General features: G+C 40.6%; 1 protein-coding gene across 1 annotated transcript in view; it reads left to right on the top strand.

The window, feature by feature from the left end:
* Nucleotides 1-643: 643 nt before the first annotated feature.
* PTPRN2 (protein tyrosine phosphatase receptor type N2) overlaps nt 644-14,169 on the top strand; it is a gene marked incomplete at both ends in the record, with an annotated part of 643,308 nt that continues 629,782 nt past the window's right edge. Inside the window, one exon of the mRNA XM_084281525.1 lies at nt 644-770. Within this exon, the coding sequence (XP_084137651.1) occupies nt 644-770 (127 nt within the window). The remainder of the gene's footprint in view (nt 771-14,169) is intronic.

Genomic DNA, 14,169 nt, shown 5'->3' with positions numbered 1-14,169 from the left:
TGTTTGCAACCTGAACCTCTCCTGGTGCAGCTTGAGGCCATTCCCTCTGGTCCTGTCACTGGTTACCTGTGAGAAGGGGCTGACCCCCAGCTCCCCACACCTTTCTTTCAGGTAGCTGTAGAGGGCAATAAGGTCTCCCCTGAGCCTCCTCTTCTCCAGACTAAAAACCCCAGCTCCCTCAGTTCCGTGTTTGTGCCTGAGCCCGCTGCTCCCTCCCAAAGGTAGACCCAGTGCTCCCAGTCCCAGAGAGGCTGGGGATGGGGACGGGAGGTGGAGGATGAGGGGACCGGCGCCTCACACCCGGGGCAGGCTCAGAGCCCCCAGGGGCTCGGGGGCAGCCCCAGGCCTCGTCCCCGGTTCTCCCCGAGGGTCCGGGCGCCCCCGGGCGGGGAAGGAGGGAGCCGGGAGCCTTCAGCAGGCAGCGGGGAGGCGGTGCCGCCGAGCGGGAAGGGGCAGCCCCCGCCTCCGCCGGGCGGGCCGGGGCGGAGCGGAGCGGAGCAGAGCCGGCTCGGCGGCGGTCGCTGTCCTGGGTGTTGAACCGGCTGCGGGAGGAGGCGAAAGGGAAAGCGGGCGGCATGGAGTGAGGGGGGCCGGCGGCGGCGGGCAAGGGAGCGGCGGGGAGGCAGCCTGCGATGGGCCAGGCATGATGGGGGCGCTCGGCTCCGTCGTCCCTCAGCTGCTGCTGCTGCTGGCGGTGCTGCTGCTGCTGCAGGTCGTCGCCGCCGCCGCCCCGCGCAGCCAGCCGCCCTCCGCCGGCGAGGCGCGGATCGGTGAGTGGGGAGCGGGGCGGGGGGCGCAGGGGGGCTGGCGGGCAGCGGGGCCGAGCTGTTCCCCTCCTGCCCTCCCTGGGGAGCTGCCGGCCTCACACGGGCGGCCGCGCCCGTCCTCCGCTCACCTCACGGCCACCGGCATCCTCAGCTCGCCACCGGGCTCCCCGGCTCCCTCCCGGCTCGCCCGCGTCCCAGGGGGATGCACCGCGGGGGGGGACGAGGCTCTTGGGCTTCCCTCAGCGCTGCGAAGTTCCAGCGAGGCCCCTGAAGTCGGGGTGGTGCAGTGGGGAGGCAGCCAGCCTTGAAGCGTTTGCCCCTCGCCCCAGCTGAGGGGTTTCAGCCATCATCATTGGAAAATGCAGAACCCTAGGCCACAGACCCCCGGCTTTTGGGGGTGACCACCCCTCAGTCGTTCTGCTGGAGGTGGGAATCAGCAGGGCTGATGTGGTTAAGGGTGGTTTAGAGGCGTCTAAAAATACCCAGTCCAACCCCACGAAGACCATTAAGCAGCCTCCTTCTGCTGAGATGTGCCCAGACAAACCCCCTCCTCTTTTAGAGGACACCTTCTGGATTTGACATCTAGAGGAGAACTCCCCACCTGCTAAAATCCTCCTCATGAGCAAGGAGGGGTCCTGAAAACAAACTCCGTGCATTCAGGGTCGATGCTGTTCTCCCCTGTGACCCTCCCAGGCAGTCAGTCCTCCCCTTGCACTGAGGCTCACCAGAATTGTCACCAACGATATGTGTTAACACAGTCAGTCTCACTTCACTTGCAGTACCTTCCCCAAACTCACCTTAAACCAAGAAGGTCGTAACTTGTTTTTTGTCCCAGTTTAAGAGCTACCTAGAGTGGTTATGGAGATCAGAGAGTGAAAGCTAAACTAGCTGTCTCTAAGAAACCTTTTCTTCGGAAGACAAAATATAAAATGACTTTCAGTAACAAAGCAAGCCTTTCACAAAAGTATCCTCATGTATGCTCTGTTTATTAAGGAAGAATTAAAATCAGCTGACTTTTTTTTTTTTTTTTTTTTAAATGAGGCTTGAGTCAAGTGGCAATAAAAATGATCTATTAAATGCTTGCTCTAGTGAAGGTGGTGATGCAAGGTTTTAAGGAAAAACATTTTGGACTGGATATACCCCTCCCTTCCTTCTCTCTCTCCTGGTTGCTATAGATATAGACTGTTTCTCCTAATCTTCTGGGGAGAAAGCTTGCATAAAAATACTGAAAGTAAGAGCTGCAATTTTTATGTTTAATAATAATGTGCTGGGTTATGCATTGTGCTTTCAAACTAGCCAGATTTTGATTCACTCTCCCTGAACATGAACTGCCAATCAATCTGGGTCACAAAATATTTTTCAGTGTGTTGTAGCTACAAAGCAATGTTTGTGTGTTTGTCACTTCCCTGTAGCTTCCCTGTGCTTCTGCCTCAGCAAGGATGCCTGCCAGCCTATAAAGGCTGTCCTTGGAAAGGAGTGGGGGCAGAGCAGGCTGCATTTACACAGTGAATCTGGTGGTCTAGGAGGTATGGTTCAGAGATCTGTCAATAGCAGTGAAGCAAGTTCAACCTTTCTACTTCTGTCTGGGATGGGGAAATATCTGATATCTCACAGTTCTGGGTTTATTGCATGTGACAAGAAGGGTTTATTGCATTTGACGAGATACAGGAAAATGTTTGCATTGCTGAAACTGAAACAGTTTTAGCTGTCCCTTCTTTTAGAGTTCCCTTCTTTCTTTTATCGACCAGTGTTACCAATCTTAGTAATCTCGAGTTCGAACTATCTATTATAGTAGATTCCATACAACTGTAGACTGCAATTTTTAGGCACAAAGAGGAGATGCAAATGTAATTTTACAAGGTATCTGAGTCTGGGGATTCTTTATGGTTATAGGTGGAAGATACCCATTTAGTTTCTTCTTGGACAGTCCCATTTTCTTTAACTGAAAATTAAACACATGCATTATAAAACCTCTATAACACATGCTGGAAACTGCTTTAAAAGCCATGTAATTACAGAAACATTTTTTTTTTTTTTTGTATTAATTTGTTTCTATTAAGTGTTTCAGAAAGTCTTCCTAAAAGCTGATTCTGAAGTAGAAGTTTATGATCTTTATTATTTGATGGGGTGTTTTCGTCTTATTTTGTTCTTTTTGTCTTTTTTTTTCCTCAACTTTTCTCTGTGCTTCCCATCATGGTAGTCATCTCCAAATGGCGATCTGTTTCTTTTGTCACATACTTACAAACTTGTTTAGGATATTGGAAGTTTTAAAGTCATAATTAAATAAAATAATGTATCTTTGGATTTGTGCTTCTTCTGCCTGTATAATTCATGAGGCTTTGTAGATTGTTCCTGTGGGGAGGTGTTTTTATAAGATGCTATTCTCAACAAGAGCACATATTGTTTTCTGCTTCTTCCATTTCTTGACATTTATAGTAGTTTTTAAAATGTGAACAAATAAGGAAAAGTATGGCCCTTCTCTCTCTGCCTCTTTCCCAGGTTTAGCCCAGGAAAGATATTATCTTTCCACAACAAAAAATACACCGAGTACATTTTAGTGTTCATTAGTCTTTGGTGAAACAGCAGGACCGGGAATTTAATATTCTAAATTAATCTTTATTTGTTTATAAAACACAATCCATTTGAGATTGTGGAACTTTTAAAAAAGTGTTTTACAAAGTAATCTTCTGTAAACAATCTATCCCAATTATGCCTGCTAAATTCTTCAGACTTGGATTGTTCTGCTCCTGTAATGATGGCTGTATAGATTTTTTTTTATAAGTAACTTTTTTATTAGCAGATGATTATACTGAGGAATAAGTTAAACTTAAAATTTTCTTATTTAAACTTCATAGTTAAACTTCTAATTTTCGTAGTAGATATGCTGGGTGAAGTAGAGACCAAAGTAAACTGTGAACATTGATTATCAAATTATTTCATTAGTCCTAAAATACTTTATAGTAGAAGTCATTCCAATATATACCGGTATATACCATATATCATTCTGATATATACTGGTAAAGAGAGTAAGTCTGGGCATGCTGCAGTGCCTTCGCGTTGACCTCTAATGTGTAAAATGATGCGTATAACCTTCAGTGAATGCGAGTATAATTTGGGAATAGAAATTAATCCTTTGTGCTGCTCATCATCCTGATTTTTTTTTTTTTTAATCTGAAGTTTCTTCTTAAATGTGTACTGCTGTGGAAATTTCTAGAAGCATTTGTTCCATGAACCATGTAAGAAGTTCCTTCAAAGTTGTATTCAAATCATCATTTGCAAATTTCTGCCAGTTGCATGCCTATGGTTTTAATTTTTAACTAACGAAAAGACAAGTTGGTCAAATTTCATCTTATAAACATGTAAGATTCTTTCAAATCCATAGCTGTGAGCGTGTTACATTTCATTAGCATTTAAATGAGGTTGACTTTACTCAAAGACTTTTATATAACGTTGCATGTAAATTGTAGGACTCTCAAAAAGTGCAGTGTGAATGTTTAATGGTGGAAAGAAATGATTTCAGCATAGGTTAGGAATTTCCTTTGATTGTAGTTGAACAGAAGTAAGAAATAAGAACAGGGATTTTATTTACCAATGGTGGAAAGAATTTCTTCAGTGCGGATTCTTACATTACAAGAGGATGAAGTAAATAGTAGGACAAATAACAAAATAGAAAACCTTTGGCTTTGAGTCAGTGCTTCAAATATGATGCAAAGGATGTCGTGATAGAGAGCCTTTGCCTGTGGCTGTTGCATGGGGAATGGCAAAAATGTGGATCTTGGTTTAGTTCTTGTTGGGTGGATGTTACCATGACAAAATTAACGTAACTATTGTTCTCATTTCTCATTGTCAACTATCTTGGAGAGCCATGGCTGAAACCAGACTTAAATTTTGCTTCCTGCCACAACTTTGAGCTGAGCTGTAGCTCACTGAAGTCAATGTCAGCCTTCCCATTGACTTCCACAGCATTTGGATCAAAATTCCAGTTGAGTCTTGCAGCAACTGGCTGAGAAAGTTGGGAATTAGTGTTACCATCTGTTCAGCAGATAGAATTGCTTGACTTTGCCATGACAGAGTAATTTGGGACTTCTTATAGGCACGGAGTTATTTTGGTATCGTATTGCTTTGATATAATTATCAATGATATGTAATTTATGGTACAATGGTAGCAAAGAAACCTAACAAGACAATAATTTAAGTAAGACAGTGCTATGTACTCATAAAGTGAAGGATTCAATGCAAGAATTTTCCCTTCATCAAAAGTATTTACTTGCTTTCTTGTATTCTAGAAACGTTTCTAAGTAAGCAGTCATGTTAAAAAGCAATGCTTATGTCTATCTTGATACCAAGGTATGCGTATCTGCTAGTTCCATTGAAAAGGAGATAAGAATATGCATGGATTTTTTTGGCATCAGGTCACGACTGTTCTACACTATCCTTTCCAACTTGAAATGTATTGTCCACACCTTCTTTTACTGTCATCTGACTTGTATTTGTTGAGAGGGTCAAATAGACAGGAAGTGAATTAATTCATTTATAGGTAAAAGGAAGTCATTGCAGGGTGTTCTGGAGGTTGTCCATAGGATGGAATTTCTAGAGAGGTTTTCTTCTTTTATCTGATTACCTGATTGAGAGAAAACAGATGAAGTTCTGGAAATACAAGCTCCTTTCTGCTTCGCACCTGAGCATACTTAAACATTTCTCATTGTTGCTTGATGAAGTAAAATAGTATTTCTACTTGTCCTACTTCTTTGTTACCGAGGAAGAATACCAGACCCCAAAACTTCATCATACTGCACCATCATCATGCCATGCCATCAGTCAGTCTACCAAGAGGAAATGAGGTTACTCTTAGCTGTTAGATCCTGGAATACGTGGGCAGTTCTGCTAACAGCAAAGGGTATTTGATGTTGACACGTTGATGATAAATAATCAGTTGCCTGTGAACTTTGCCACAGTGAACAGCAATGTTTTTAAACATCAGTGTGGAGAGACTGCCCTCAGTGAGAAAAGGGCAACTGCAGTCCCTGAAGGCAGTGGAGGCCACTGATAAGTGGGGAGCTGAGGTTTGTTGATCAGGTTTACATTGAGAGCATAAGAATATGATCTTACATTTAGGTGATTGGCTTTGGTCAGATATATCCAAATCCACAGGAAGGAAGCCCAAAATAGTATATATGCCAGCTTCCTCAAAACAATAAATGTTTTGACCTCACTGTAAGCCTAAAATTTTGAAAAACCTCTGAAGCTATTCTTACAAGTACCGGATATTTAAGGTCTTGCTAAAATCCGTGTTAGTGTTTACAAGCAGATTTAGGAGGGCATCCAATGAAGACTGAAGGAAAGATCAACCTGGTCCTGGTGATAAAGCTGGCAAAGGATGGAAAGCATCCAAGAGGTAAAGGCCACTGCTAATCTCCATTGAAGACAGGATGCTGAGCTGGATGTGCCTTTGGTCAGGCTCAGCATGGTCATTCTTGATAAATTTAGGAAGTTAAGTAATATTGTTGCTGGTGAAATGGCTTTATGTTTGCAGATGAAGAATAAGCAGGTGAAGATGCAGAAGAAGAGACAAACAGCATGTTTTCAGGGGAACAATCAGAAGAGAGGCCAAGGAGTAGAGGCATTTGGGGAATGTGGATGTTTAAAAAAGGAAATGAGAAATGAGGTGTTAAAGTAAATGCATTGCAATTGAAGGTCATGAATGAAGATTAATGTGTTGTATAGGCTCTACAAATATGTAAACTGATGACTCGATGGGGTTACTCATTCTCATAGAGGAGCCAGTCAAACGCAGCAGCAAAATTGAGATGTTCAATGGGCCTGATGGAGGCATGAGAAAATGAGGCAAGGTGACAGGAAGGAAAAGCAGAAACATCAGTTCATTCATTTAGGCCAAACCTATGGCCACAGGGGAGTCACGTAATGTGTGTAGACTGTGAAAAGTTGTCTGGGGATAGCAAAGAAGGATGAAGTTCTCCTAACGTGAGAGCTGGGATTCATCTAACTAAATGTGATTATTTGAGCTAATCACTCCAGGTACCTTTTAACCTAGATCTAGTTTATACATTTCAATTCTTCTTTCCCAAATGTACATCGCTAACACGGGTCAGATAAATATCTCCCAGAATGCAGCTATTCCTTTCCACTTGGTAATGTCTTCTGTTGTGTAAGATTCCCAGGACAGGGAGACTATCTCTCTGGCTATAAATATCTACGTGGTTGTTATTGCATCATAACAATGCAAAAATCAGACGCTCAGGTTATGCTTGGGGAAAGGCAAGCCCACCTGGGGAGTCATTCACCTTTCTTCCCCCAGTGAAGAGAGCCTAATGACTTAGCTTAAAGTGAAGGTAGGTTGGGTGAGGATCACCTCCTGTATTACTTCAAAACCACAGGCATGACTTTGAGATGTGTAGGTCTCACCAGTAAGCTGGTTAGGAAGGTCCTGTGATTTGTCAAGCATGTTTGTCACATAAGGGGCTGAAATGAGTAATGCTGCTGAAGAACTCCACTAGACCTGGAAAATTTTTTCCTTGAGACAGTCACCTCTGGTAACTGCAAACAGATAAAAGTGACCTCTGAATGAGATGGAAGAAATGCGCAGACTGGACTGAGTGAGTAAAGGAAATAAAGCAGGTAAATGAGCAGGTAAATGGTCTGCAGGTAAGATGATAGAAAAATGTGGGGGAGTCTGGTGGTGGGAGAGCTGAAGGAAGGCACCATGGGACTTCCTAGTTTTGGACAGTCAAGAGAGAGCATGAAGGGCACGGAGGTTAATGTGTCTGTAGGATTACTGAGTTTTCCTATGTGAGTTTTAGGGCCTTTGCTTTGAGGGGGGTTGGGATGACTCTATTTTTATCTCAACAATTTCACAATGTCAATAATACACTATAGCATTCCCAGTAACAGTAGGGCATTCAGAACAGCTGTGCTCATCAAAAACTTAAAAAACTTTTTTTCTGAAAAGATTAGCAAGGCTTAGCTTTATAGAATTTATTCCTTTTGAGAAGGAATTTTTAAGAAGTAAAGTAGCTTAGGAAATTACTGCATCCTATTTTTTTCTAGAGTTTCTTTCAGTGCAACATACTTGACAAGTACTAAACAGTCTGCTGATGCACAGCCTTTCTCAACCGGTAGTTAGCACATAACATTGCATACCTACTTTGCCTCAAACTAATAAGTTGATAAAACAAGCTATTTTAAGGCGTAAAAATCAGTAACTAGAAGTTTTAAGGGAAGTACAGCTGGCTGTAGTGGGTGTAAGGTCTTTTCTTTCAGTCATAGCTTAACAGCACGCAATGATGGTTACATAAGCTTGAAATCAGAGCCAACAAGTACAAGGTAAAGCAGAAGGATGTACATGCCTCCCAAAATGTAATATACTTCCAGATGCCCTCAGAGAAAATAATGCAAGTGAGACCAAGTATGCATTACATAATGAGCTTAGAAAATTCAGAAAAAGGCAGGAACACCCAGACACATGTAAAAAACTTGTTTACCCTCCTCCCCATTTGTCTTTGATCTCTCAGGCTTACACCTCAACACATTCTACAAAATACCTTACCAAAATCAATCTTTGGTGCTGAAAGATAGATATTCGGGATTTCTGGCACATCAACATTTTCTGTTCCCATTATTCTGCAGGAGATAATTACCTGTCTATCTCTTGCTGTCCTAAAAGGGCTAAAGATATTCTTCCTTATTAACATTCTGGTCTGCACCGAAGGGCTATCTTTCCCCTAAAACTTTCTAAAGGTGGTTAATACAATTCAGCTGAACTCAGAGCAGTTCTTTCTGACAGTTGCTTTACTTGGAAGGTGAAGGTCTCATCCTCAGGCCTGATGACAAGTTTGTGTGCTAAGAAATGGTCTGTGTTTTTTCAACTATTACCAGGCAGCAGCTTTGCAATACAGAATGTTTGGCAGTAGCAACTGTTTATGGTATTCCTGCCAGGAAATGCTTGATCTTGCCTTTGGACAGGGTATTGGTTTTGCTGAAATGAAAAAAAAAAAAAAAGTCACAGCTTCTTTCATGAGTTATAGCAGGACTGATGTTAGTGCTGGTATCCCTGAAATGGCAACAGGGAGGTGCATTTAGGGATAGAACTGTTTTATGCTGATAGTGCCCCTGAATTCTCCACAGCATGAAACTTTGACTTGGGTTGTCCTTATAAAGGAGAGTCTCCTATTAACTTGAGCTCTCTGTCAGAAAGGATTTGGAAGTCAGATTTCATATTCTATTTACTCTTCAGATGTGAATTATAAACGCAGCAGCAAGGATGATAATCTGTGATTAATGGAGATAAGACACCACCAAAGAACGTGAATGTTAATTCTATTTTTAAAGAATATGGACATCATGGTGTATTTCTCTTGCAGAATGATTTGTTATAATTTATACTTTGGAATGTGGAATGCTTTATTTGCTATCTGATATGATAGATGTTAGGCTATCAAACATCTTCAGTGAGCTATTGCTCTTATCATGCAATCTTTTCTAGATTTGAGCACAGCTCAGTATTCCAGTATGGAGTTAGTTTCTTACACTGGCAAAATATTGTACCCAGTTTCTTCTGTGTCCTGCCCTCATGTCTTCTCAGACTGAGAAGACTGTCACGGCATCTCCGCATGGATTATAGCGACTGCTCCCATTTGTTGGAGGAGGCTGTAGTCACCAGGCACTATCCTACTTCTTACTTTGTCCTCAAAGAAGAAAGAAAGGAAGAAGGAGGGGAAGTTGGGAATTAGGCATCTCTCACGGGTTTCTGGAAATAGACGAATGTTAATGAAGACAAGATCCCAAAGTAAATATCAAGCAAATGAATGAAGGTGAACACATCTTGGAGTTAGTGACTTGGCAGACAGTGATAAACCCCAAAAATTCTTCAGCAGAGTGTTTTGCTTTTAGATTTTTTATTTCATTTGATCATATTAATTCATATTTAAGAAACATTTTTTTTTGTTTATTTATTTTTTGCAACACTTAAAATCTGGGGTCCAGTTCTGCAATGTTCCCTTTCCTTGAACTGAATGAAATTTCCATGTGAACTGAAATTCCAAAGATTTTAAAATACTCTCGTTAGCACTACCTATCTGAAGGTTTATTTTGGTTAACTAGGTCAGCTCTTAGTTATGATTTACCAACATGCATTACATTCAGGGGATGACTTCCATGGGCAAATTGCAGCAATAAAAGTTGCTTATTCAAAATGAATGCAACAATAGTAAAAACAAATGTTGAAGAAAAAAAAAACACAAAGTTAACTACAATCTTCTGTGCTATCTGTTATTTTCCATCTTCAGAGTGACAGAAAAATGAAACAATGTTCTTCGGAAGCAATTACACTTTTAGGCAGGATAGAATTTATAATGCTATAATCAAACAGCATTTAAAAAGCAGAATGGGAAGGCTGTTTTAGTACTCTGCGTGTTTGGTTTTATGCCACCCTACCAGACAAAGATCTACAGTTGAGGGCTTTTTTTTTTCCCTGTCCATTTGCTTTTGTTTCTCTGGGTAACACCTGCTCTATAGAGTTGGTAATCTGAAAGTAAATAACTGGGAAGGGAGGAGGAAATGGACACAGCACACAAGCTTGAGAATAAACAGCTGTCAAATGGCTGACATTTTAGAAAGCAGAGCACAGCTTTTATGAAGGATCCGATCCAGCTTGAATGGAGGATCTGATCACACCCAGTTGTCAAATTTTCCTAATTAAATAATTACCTGAGAGGATTTTAGAACAATACATTATCATCTTCAGGTTGTGGAACTGTTTTTCTAGTTCAGCAGATAGGAAGGAGCTCTGAAATTTTCAGATCCCCAGTGCCGGGCTGGCTGTGCAGCTGGCTACTAGGATCATAGTTGTGCTGCTTTCTCTGAGCTTGCAGTTTAGGGAGGTTTATGTCATGCAGTATGAATTTTATATAGAGAGAAACTAAATTAAATAGGAGTGTGTGTAAACAGAGGGAGGGACTCATTTAAGCCTCAGTATGGAGGTGCCAGAATGTGAACCGAGGTGTATGTGTGTTTGGCCACCTATTGCTTGTTTAACAGGGTGGGCATCTTTTCCTTATCTTTCTTTTTACCCATCCTGTATTAGGGTAGTATTAGCTGGCTTTCAGGTGAGGGTTCATCACTGCATGAGAAGACTCTACTCCCAACAGAAGTGTAACATCCAGCCTTTCATGAAGAGCTTCACCAGTTTTCCTGGAACTGTTCAGTGTTTGGTGTAAATGAGAACTGTTGCAGGTCCAGTTCCTTCTGACGTTGCTGGTTTTAGTCCAGAGTTCCTGGATTTAAGGTGATTTAAGACATCAGATGTTTGAACAGGGTTTGCCTACAGCTGTTTTTATAGAATATGATTAGCTCTATTTAAGATAGGGTATTAGCAAATAAATATTTGAACATTGTCTTTCTAGCCAACTTTCCATCATCTCTTTTCCATTCTGGAAGACAGCCTTCCCTCAGGAGCTCCCACATTTTCCTGCAGGTGAAGAATCTATCTACCGTGGTTTCTGTTGAGTGAAGACTCATTCTTACCTTTTTTTTTTTTTTTTTTTTCTTTCCCACCCTTGAGTCCCTTCAGCTCTTGTCAGCTGTGCTAACAGAACTCTGTTTGACCAGCCTCACCATTGCTGTGTAACCTTTGGAAAGTCCTTCCTGGTTTGTAAAAAAAAAAAAAGAAACCATTTGCTGCCTGCAAATGTGACACTTCCTGAATACACATTAGATAAAGTACATAACTTGCTTGTAAAGTAGAGCTTCAGAAGTTAATTATACAAATGTGTATAAATGAAAGCAATGAATTCTGATAGAGACATGTGGGAAACACAAAAACAGAAAAAAAAGGGAAGAGAGAGTGTTAGGAATAAATAGCCTTTAAATGTGACAAGGTGGAAGTTGGCATAGTGTCATCTCTCTGTTCTGCTGGAGTCCGTACACAGCATCTCCTCTTCCTAGTCTTCGAAAGTAAACAATCAGTAAACTAGCGGCTCTGTTGTAAAGAGATTAATTTCATTATGTACTTTCTCGACACTAGTTCATTCCACTGTATTTTACACACTGTTTATGCACACCTATTTTTAGTCACATTTCATTTGTGAATAATGCATCAGGTATTATGATGATAGTTTTTTTCGTGTCATAAATCACTAGAGAGCTGTTTCTATAATAGTTTGTTACCTGAAAGCTATGATTAAGCCTGCCTGTTTAATTTTGGTTCTGATTGCCTATGCAAATACTTAGGCATATTCTTAACTATAGGGAAGTGCTCTTGTCACTTAGGAAATGGGACTGCTCCCCCCTTTTGCTTTCACTGTAGGTTACAAAGCAGTTTTGATTATACCTTGAATTTGTATATAATCAGGACTTTGTTTCATTTGTATTTGAGAACTTTAACAACATCCAAATTTCACACACTGGAAGAGTCTGTAATAACAAATTTCACAGTGCTGTCACCCATGTGCATCTTTAGGGTTACTTAAAGAATTTGTGGTATTGCCAGATAAGATAATTAGAGCAGGGTTTTTAAATTGAGAATAGGTACGAATTCCTCAAATTACTTTGAATCTGCTATTTGGAATGTCTTCTGCAATAACAATACTTTGTCTGTCATTTACTTTGTTCTTAATTGATATGGCACACCACTTTAGGATGAGTTAGAAGCTTTGGTTTTCATTCTCCTCTGATGGGTAGGTATCTGGTGACATCTGGGATGGGCTGTAAAAACCTACATTTGAGAAGATGCAAATTAACCGAACATATCTCTGAAGGAGGATTAGTGCCAAAACTGATGCTTTACAACTGCAAGAAACCTGAAGGAGTTTGTTTCTCCTCTTCCAAAGCTGATCCCCAGTATGCACATTGCCAGCTCTCCCTCAAAAGAATAACTTTAACTGGACCTTAAAGATCAAGGAGAGAATACCAGGTATCTTGTAGTTAGAGAGCAAATAAATATACATTCCTGTGATAATCTCCAGATGAATGAATTTTGTATTCACTCTGCAATTTCTCAGTTCATATATTATCTATGTGTAGTTATTCTCCATATGTGAGAAATTGGAAATAGCTTTTTATTCTTGGTCTCATCTCAGGAGGTGCAAAGTTAAATCTGCAAATACATCTTTTTGCAAATGTAAGCTTTTTTTTTTTTTTATGAAAATTGTACATTGCTATAGAATTAAAAATTATTAGGAATTTTCCCTTTGAGGCAATTGAGAATTTTCTCCGCAGAAGAGAGACCACTGGGTGGCTGTGGGGAAAGAAAGTAGGACAGAATGCAGCAAGTGAGAAGTCATTATGGAAATTGCTAAAAACTTCAGTCACCTTTTCCGCTGCATTCTTATCCATGCTGAATATAAACTTGATTCCTCTGAGGAGCTTCCCTGTGCTTTTAACTTGACCCAGAACTCTCTTAAGCTGGTGTTTAAGTTTAAAGAGCTTGTTAGGAAGATGATAGTGTAGCGACAATAAAGTGATAGTTTTTAGGTTTGATAAAAAGCCTGAATCTTTTCCAGATTTCACAATAGGAATTTTGTCAATATCACATGGTATCTGTGGGATGAATTATCAAAAAATAGTCAAGTGAGGCAAAAAGGAAAGGGATGATTTCAGATAATCACTCTTGCTTTAAAATGCTTATATACAGTAACATTTTGGCATTTTGACTAAAGGCAGAACAATCCTGAAGCAGGTAAATATTCTAGATGTGGCTAAACACAAACTCTCCTGAAAAAAAACAAGATTTAGTCCCAGAAACTGAATTGGAAATGATGCCAGAATTTGCTCATTACCCCCGAAACACTAATATTTTATAAGAAATAAAATTAAGTCAGTTTTTAGTAGTAACTGTTAGCATAGTGCTAAGTATTTCTTGCCACTGTGGGCAGAAAATACACTAGGTTAAATGTTGTGTTTTCAGAACTGTTCCAGCCAGAAGTCTGTGTCTCTATCAAAGTGCTCCCAGTGGCTTCCCATAGCCATGGGAAGTATAAATATAACTTTGGCAGTACAAAAAATGCCATGCCTTTGTATTATGCTTTGGATTCCAGTACACGTGAGGATGTGTGAATGGAAAATACATCACATTAAGACAGAAGACAGATTTCACATATTGAGCTGGGTTTTTCTATACATTGAAGCGATCCCATCACTAAAGCCTTCTGCTTGATGCAGAAGGAGGCAGTATAAAAATCTGTAGCAGTTCTGTATGATAGCATGTGAAAGCTATTGAAATGACTTTAAGTGGACTTTAGAGTAAGCAAAATATAGGATTTGCATATACCCTTCAGCTGATTTGTTTGCCCTTAGAATTAGAAAGGAATAGGTCAAGGATTTGTTTTATTTCTTGTTTTAAAGACTATTTTTTATTAGACCCTCTGTCTAATTTTGGAGCAATATTTCA

This window comes from Netta rufina, assembly GCF_964035555.1.
Source record: "Netta rufina genome assembly, chromosome: 2".
NCBI classification, from domain to species: Eukaryota; Metazoa; Chordata; class Aves; order Anseriformes; family Anatidae; genus Netta; species Netta rufina.
The sequence above is the reverse complement of the archived record's forward strand: the minus strand, read 5'-3'. Positions and strand labels throughout refer to the sequence as shown.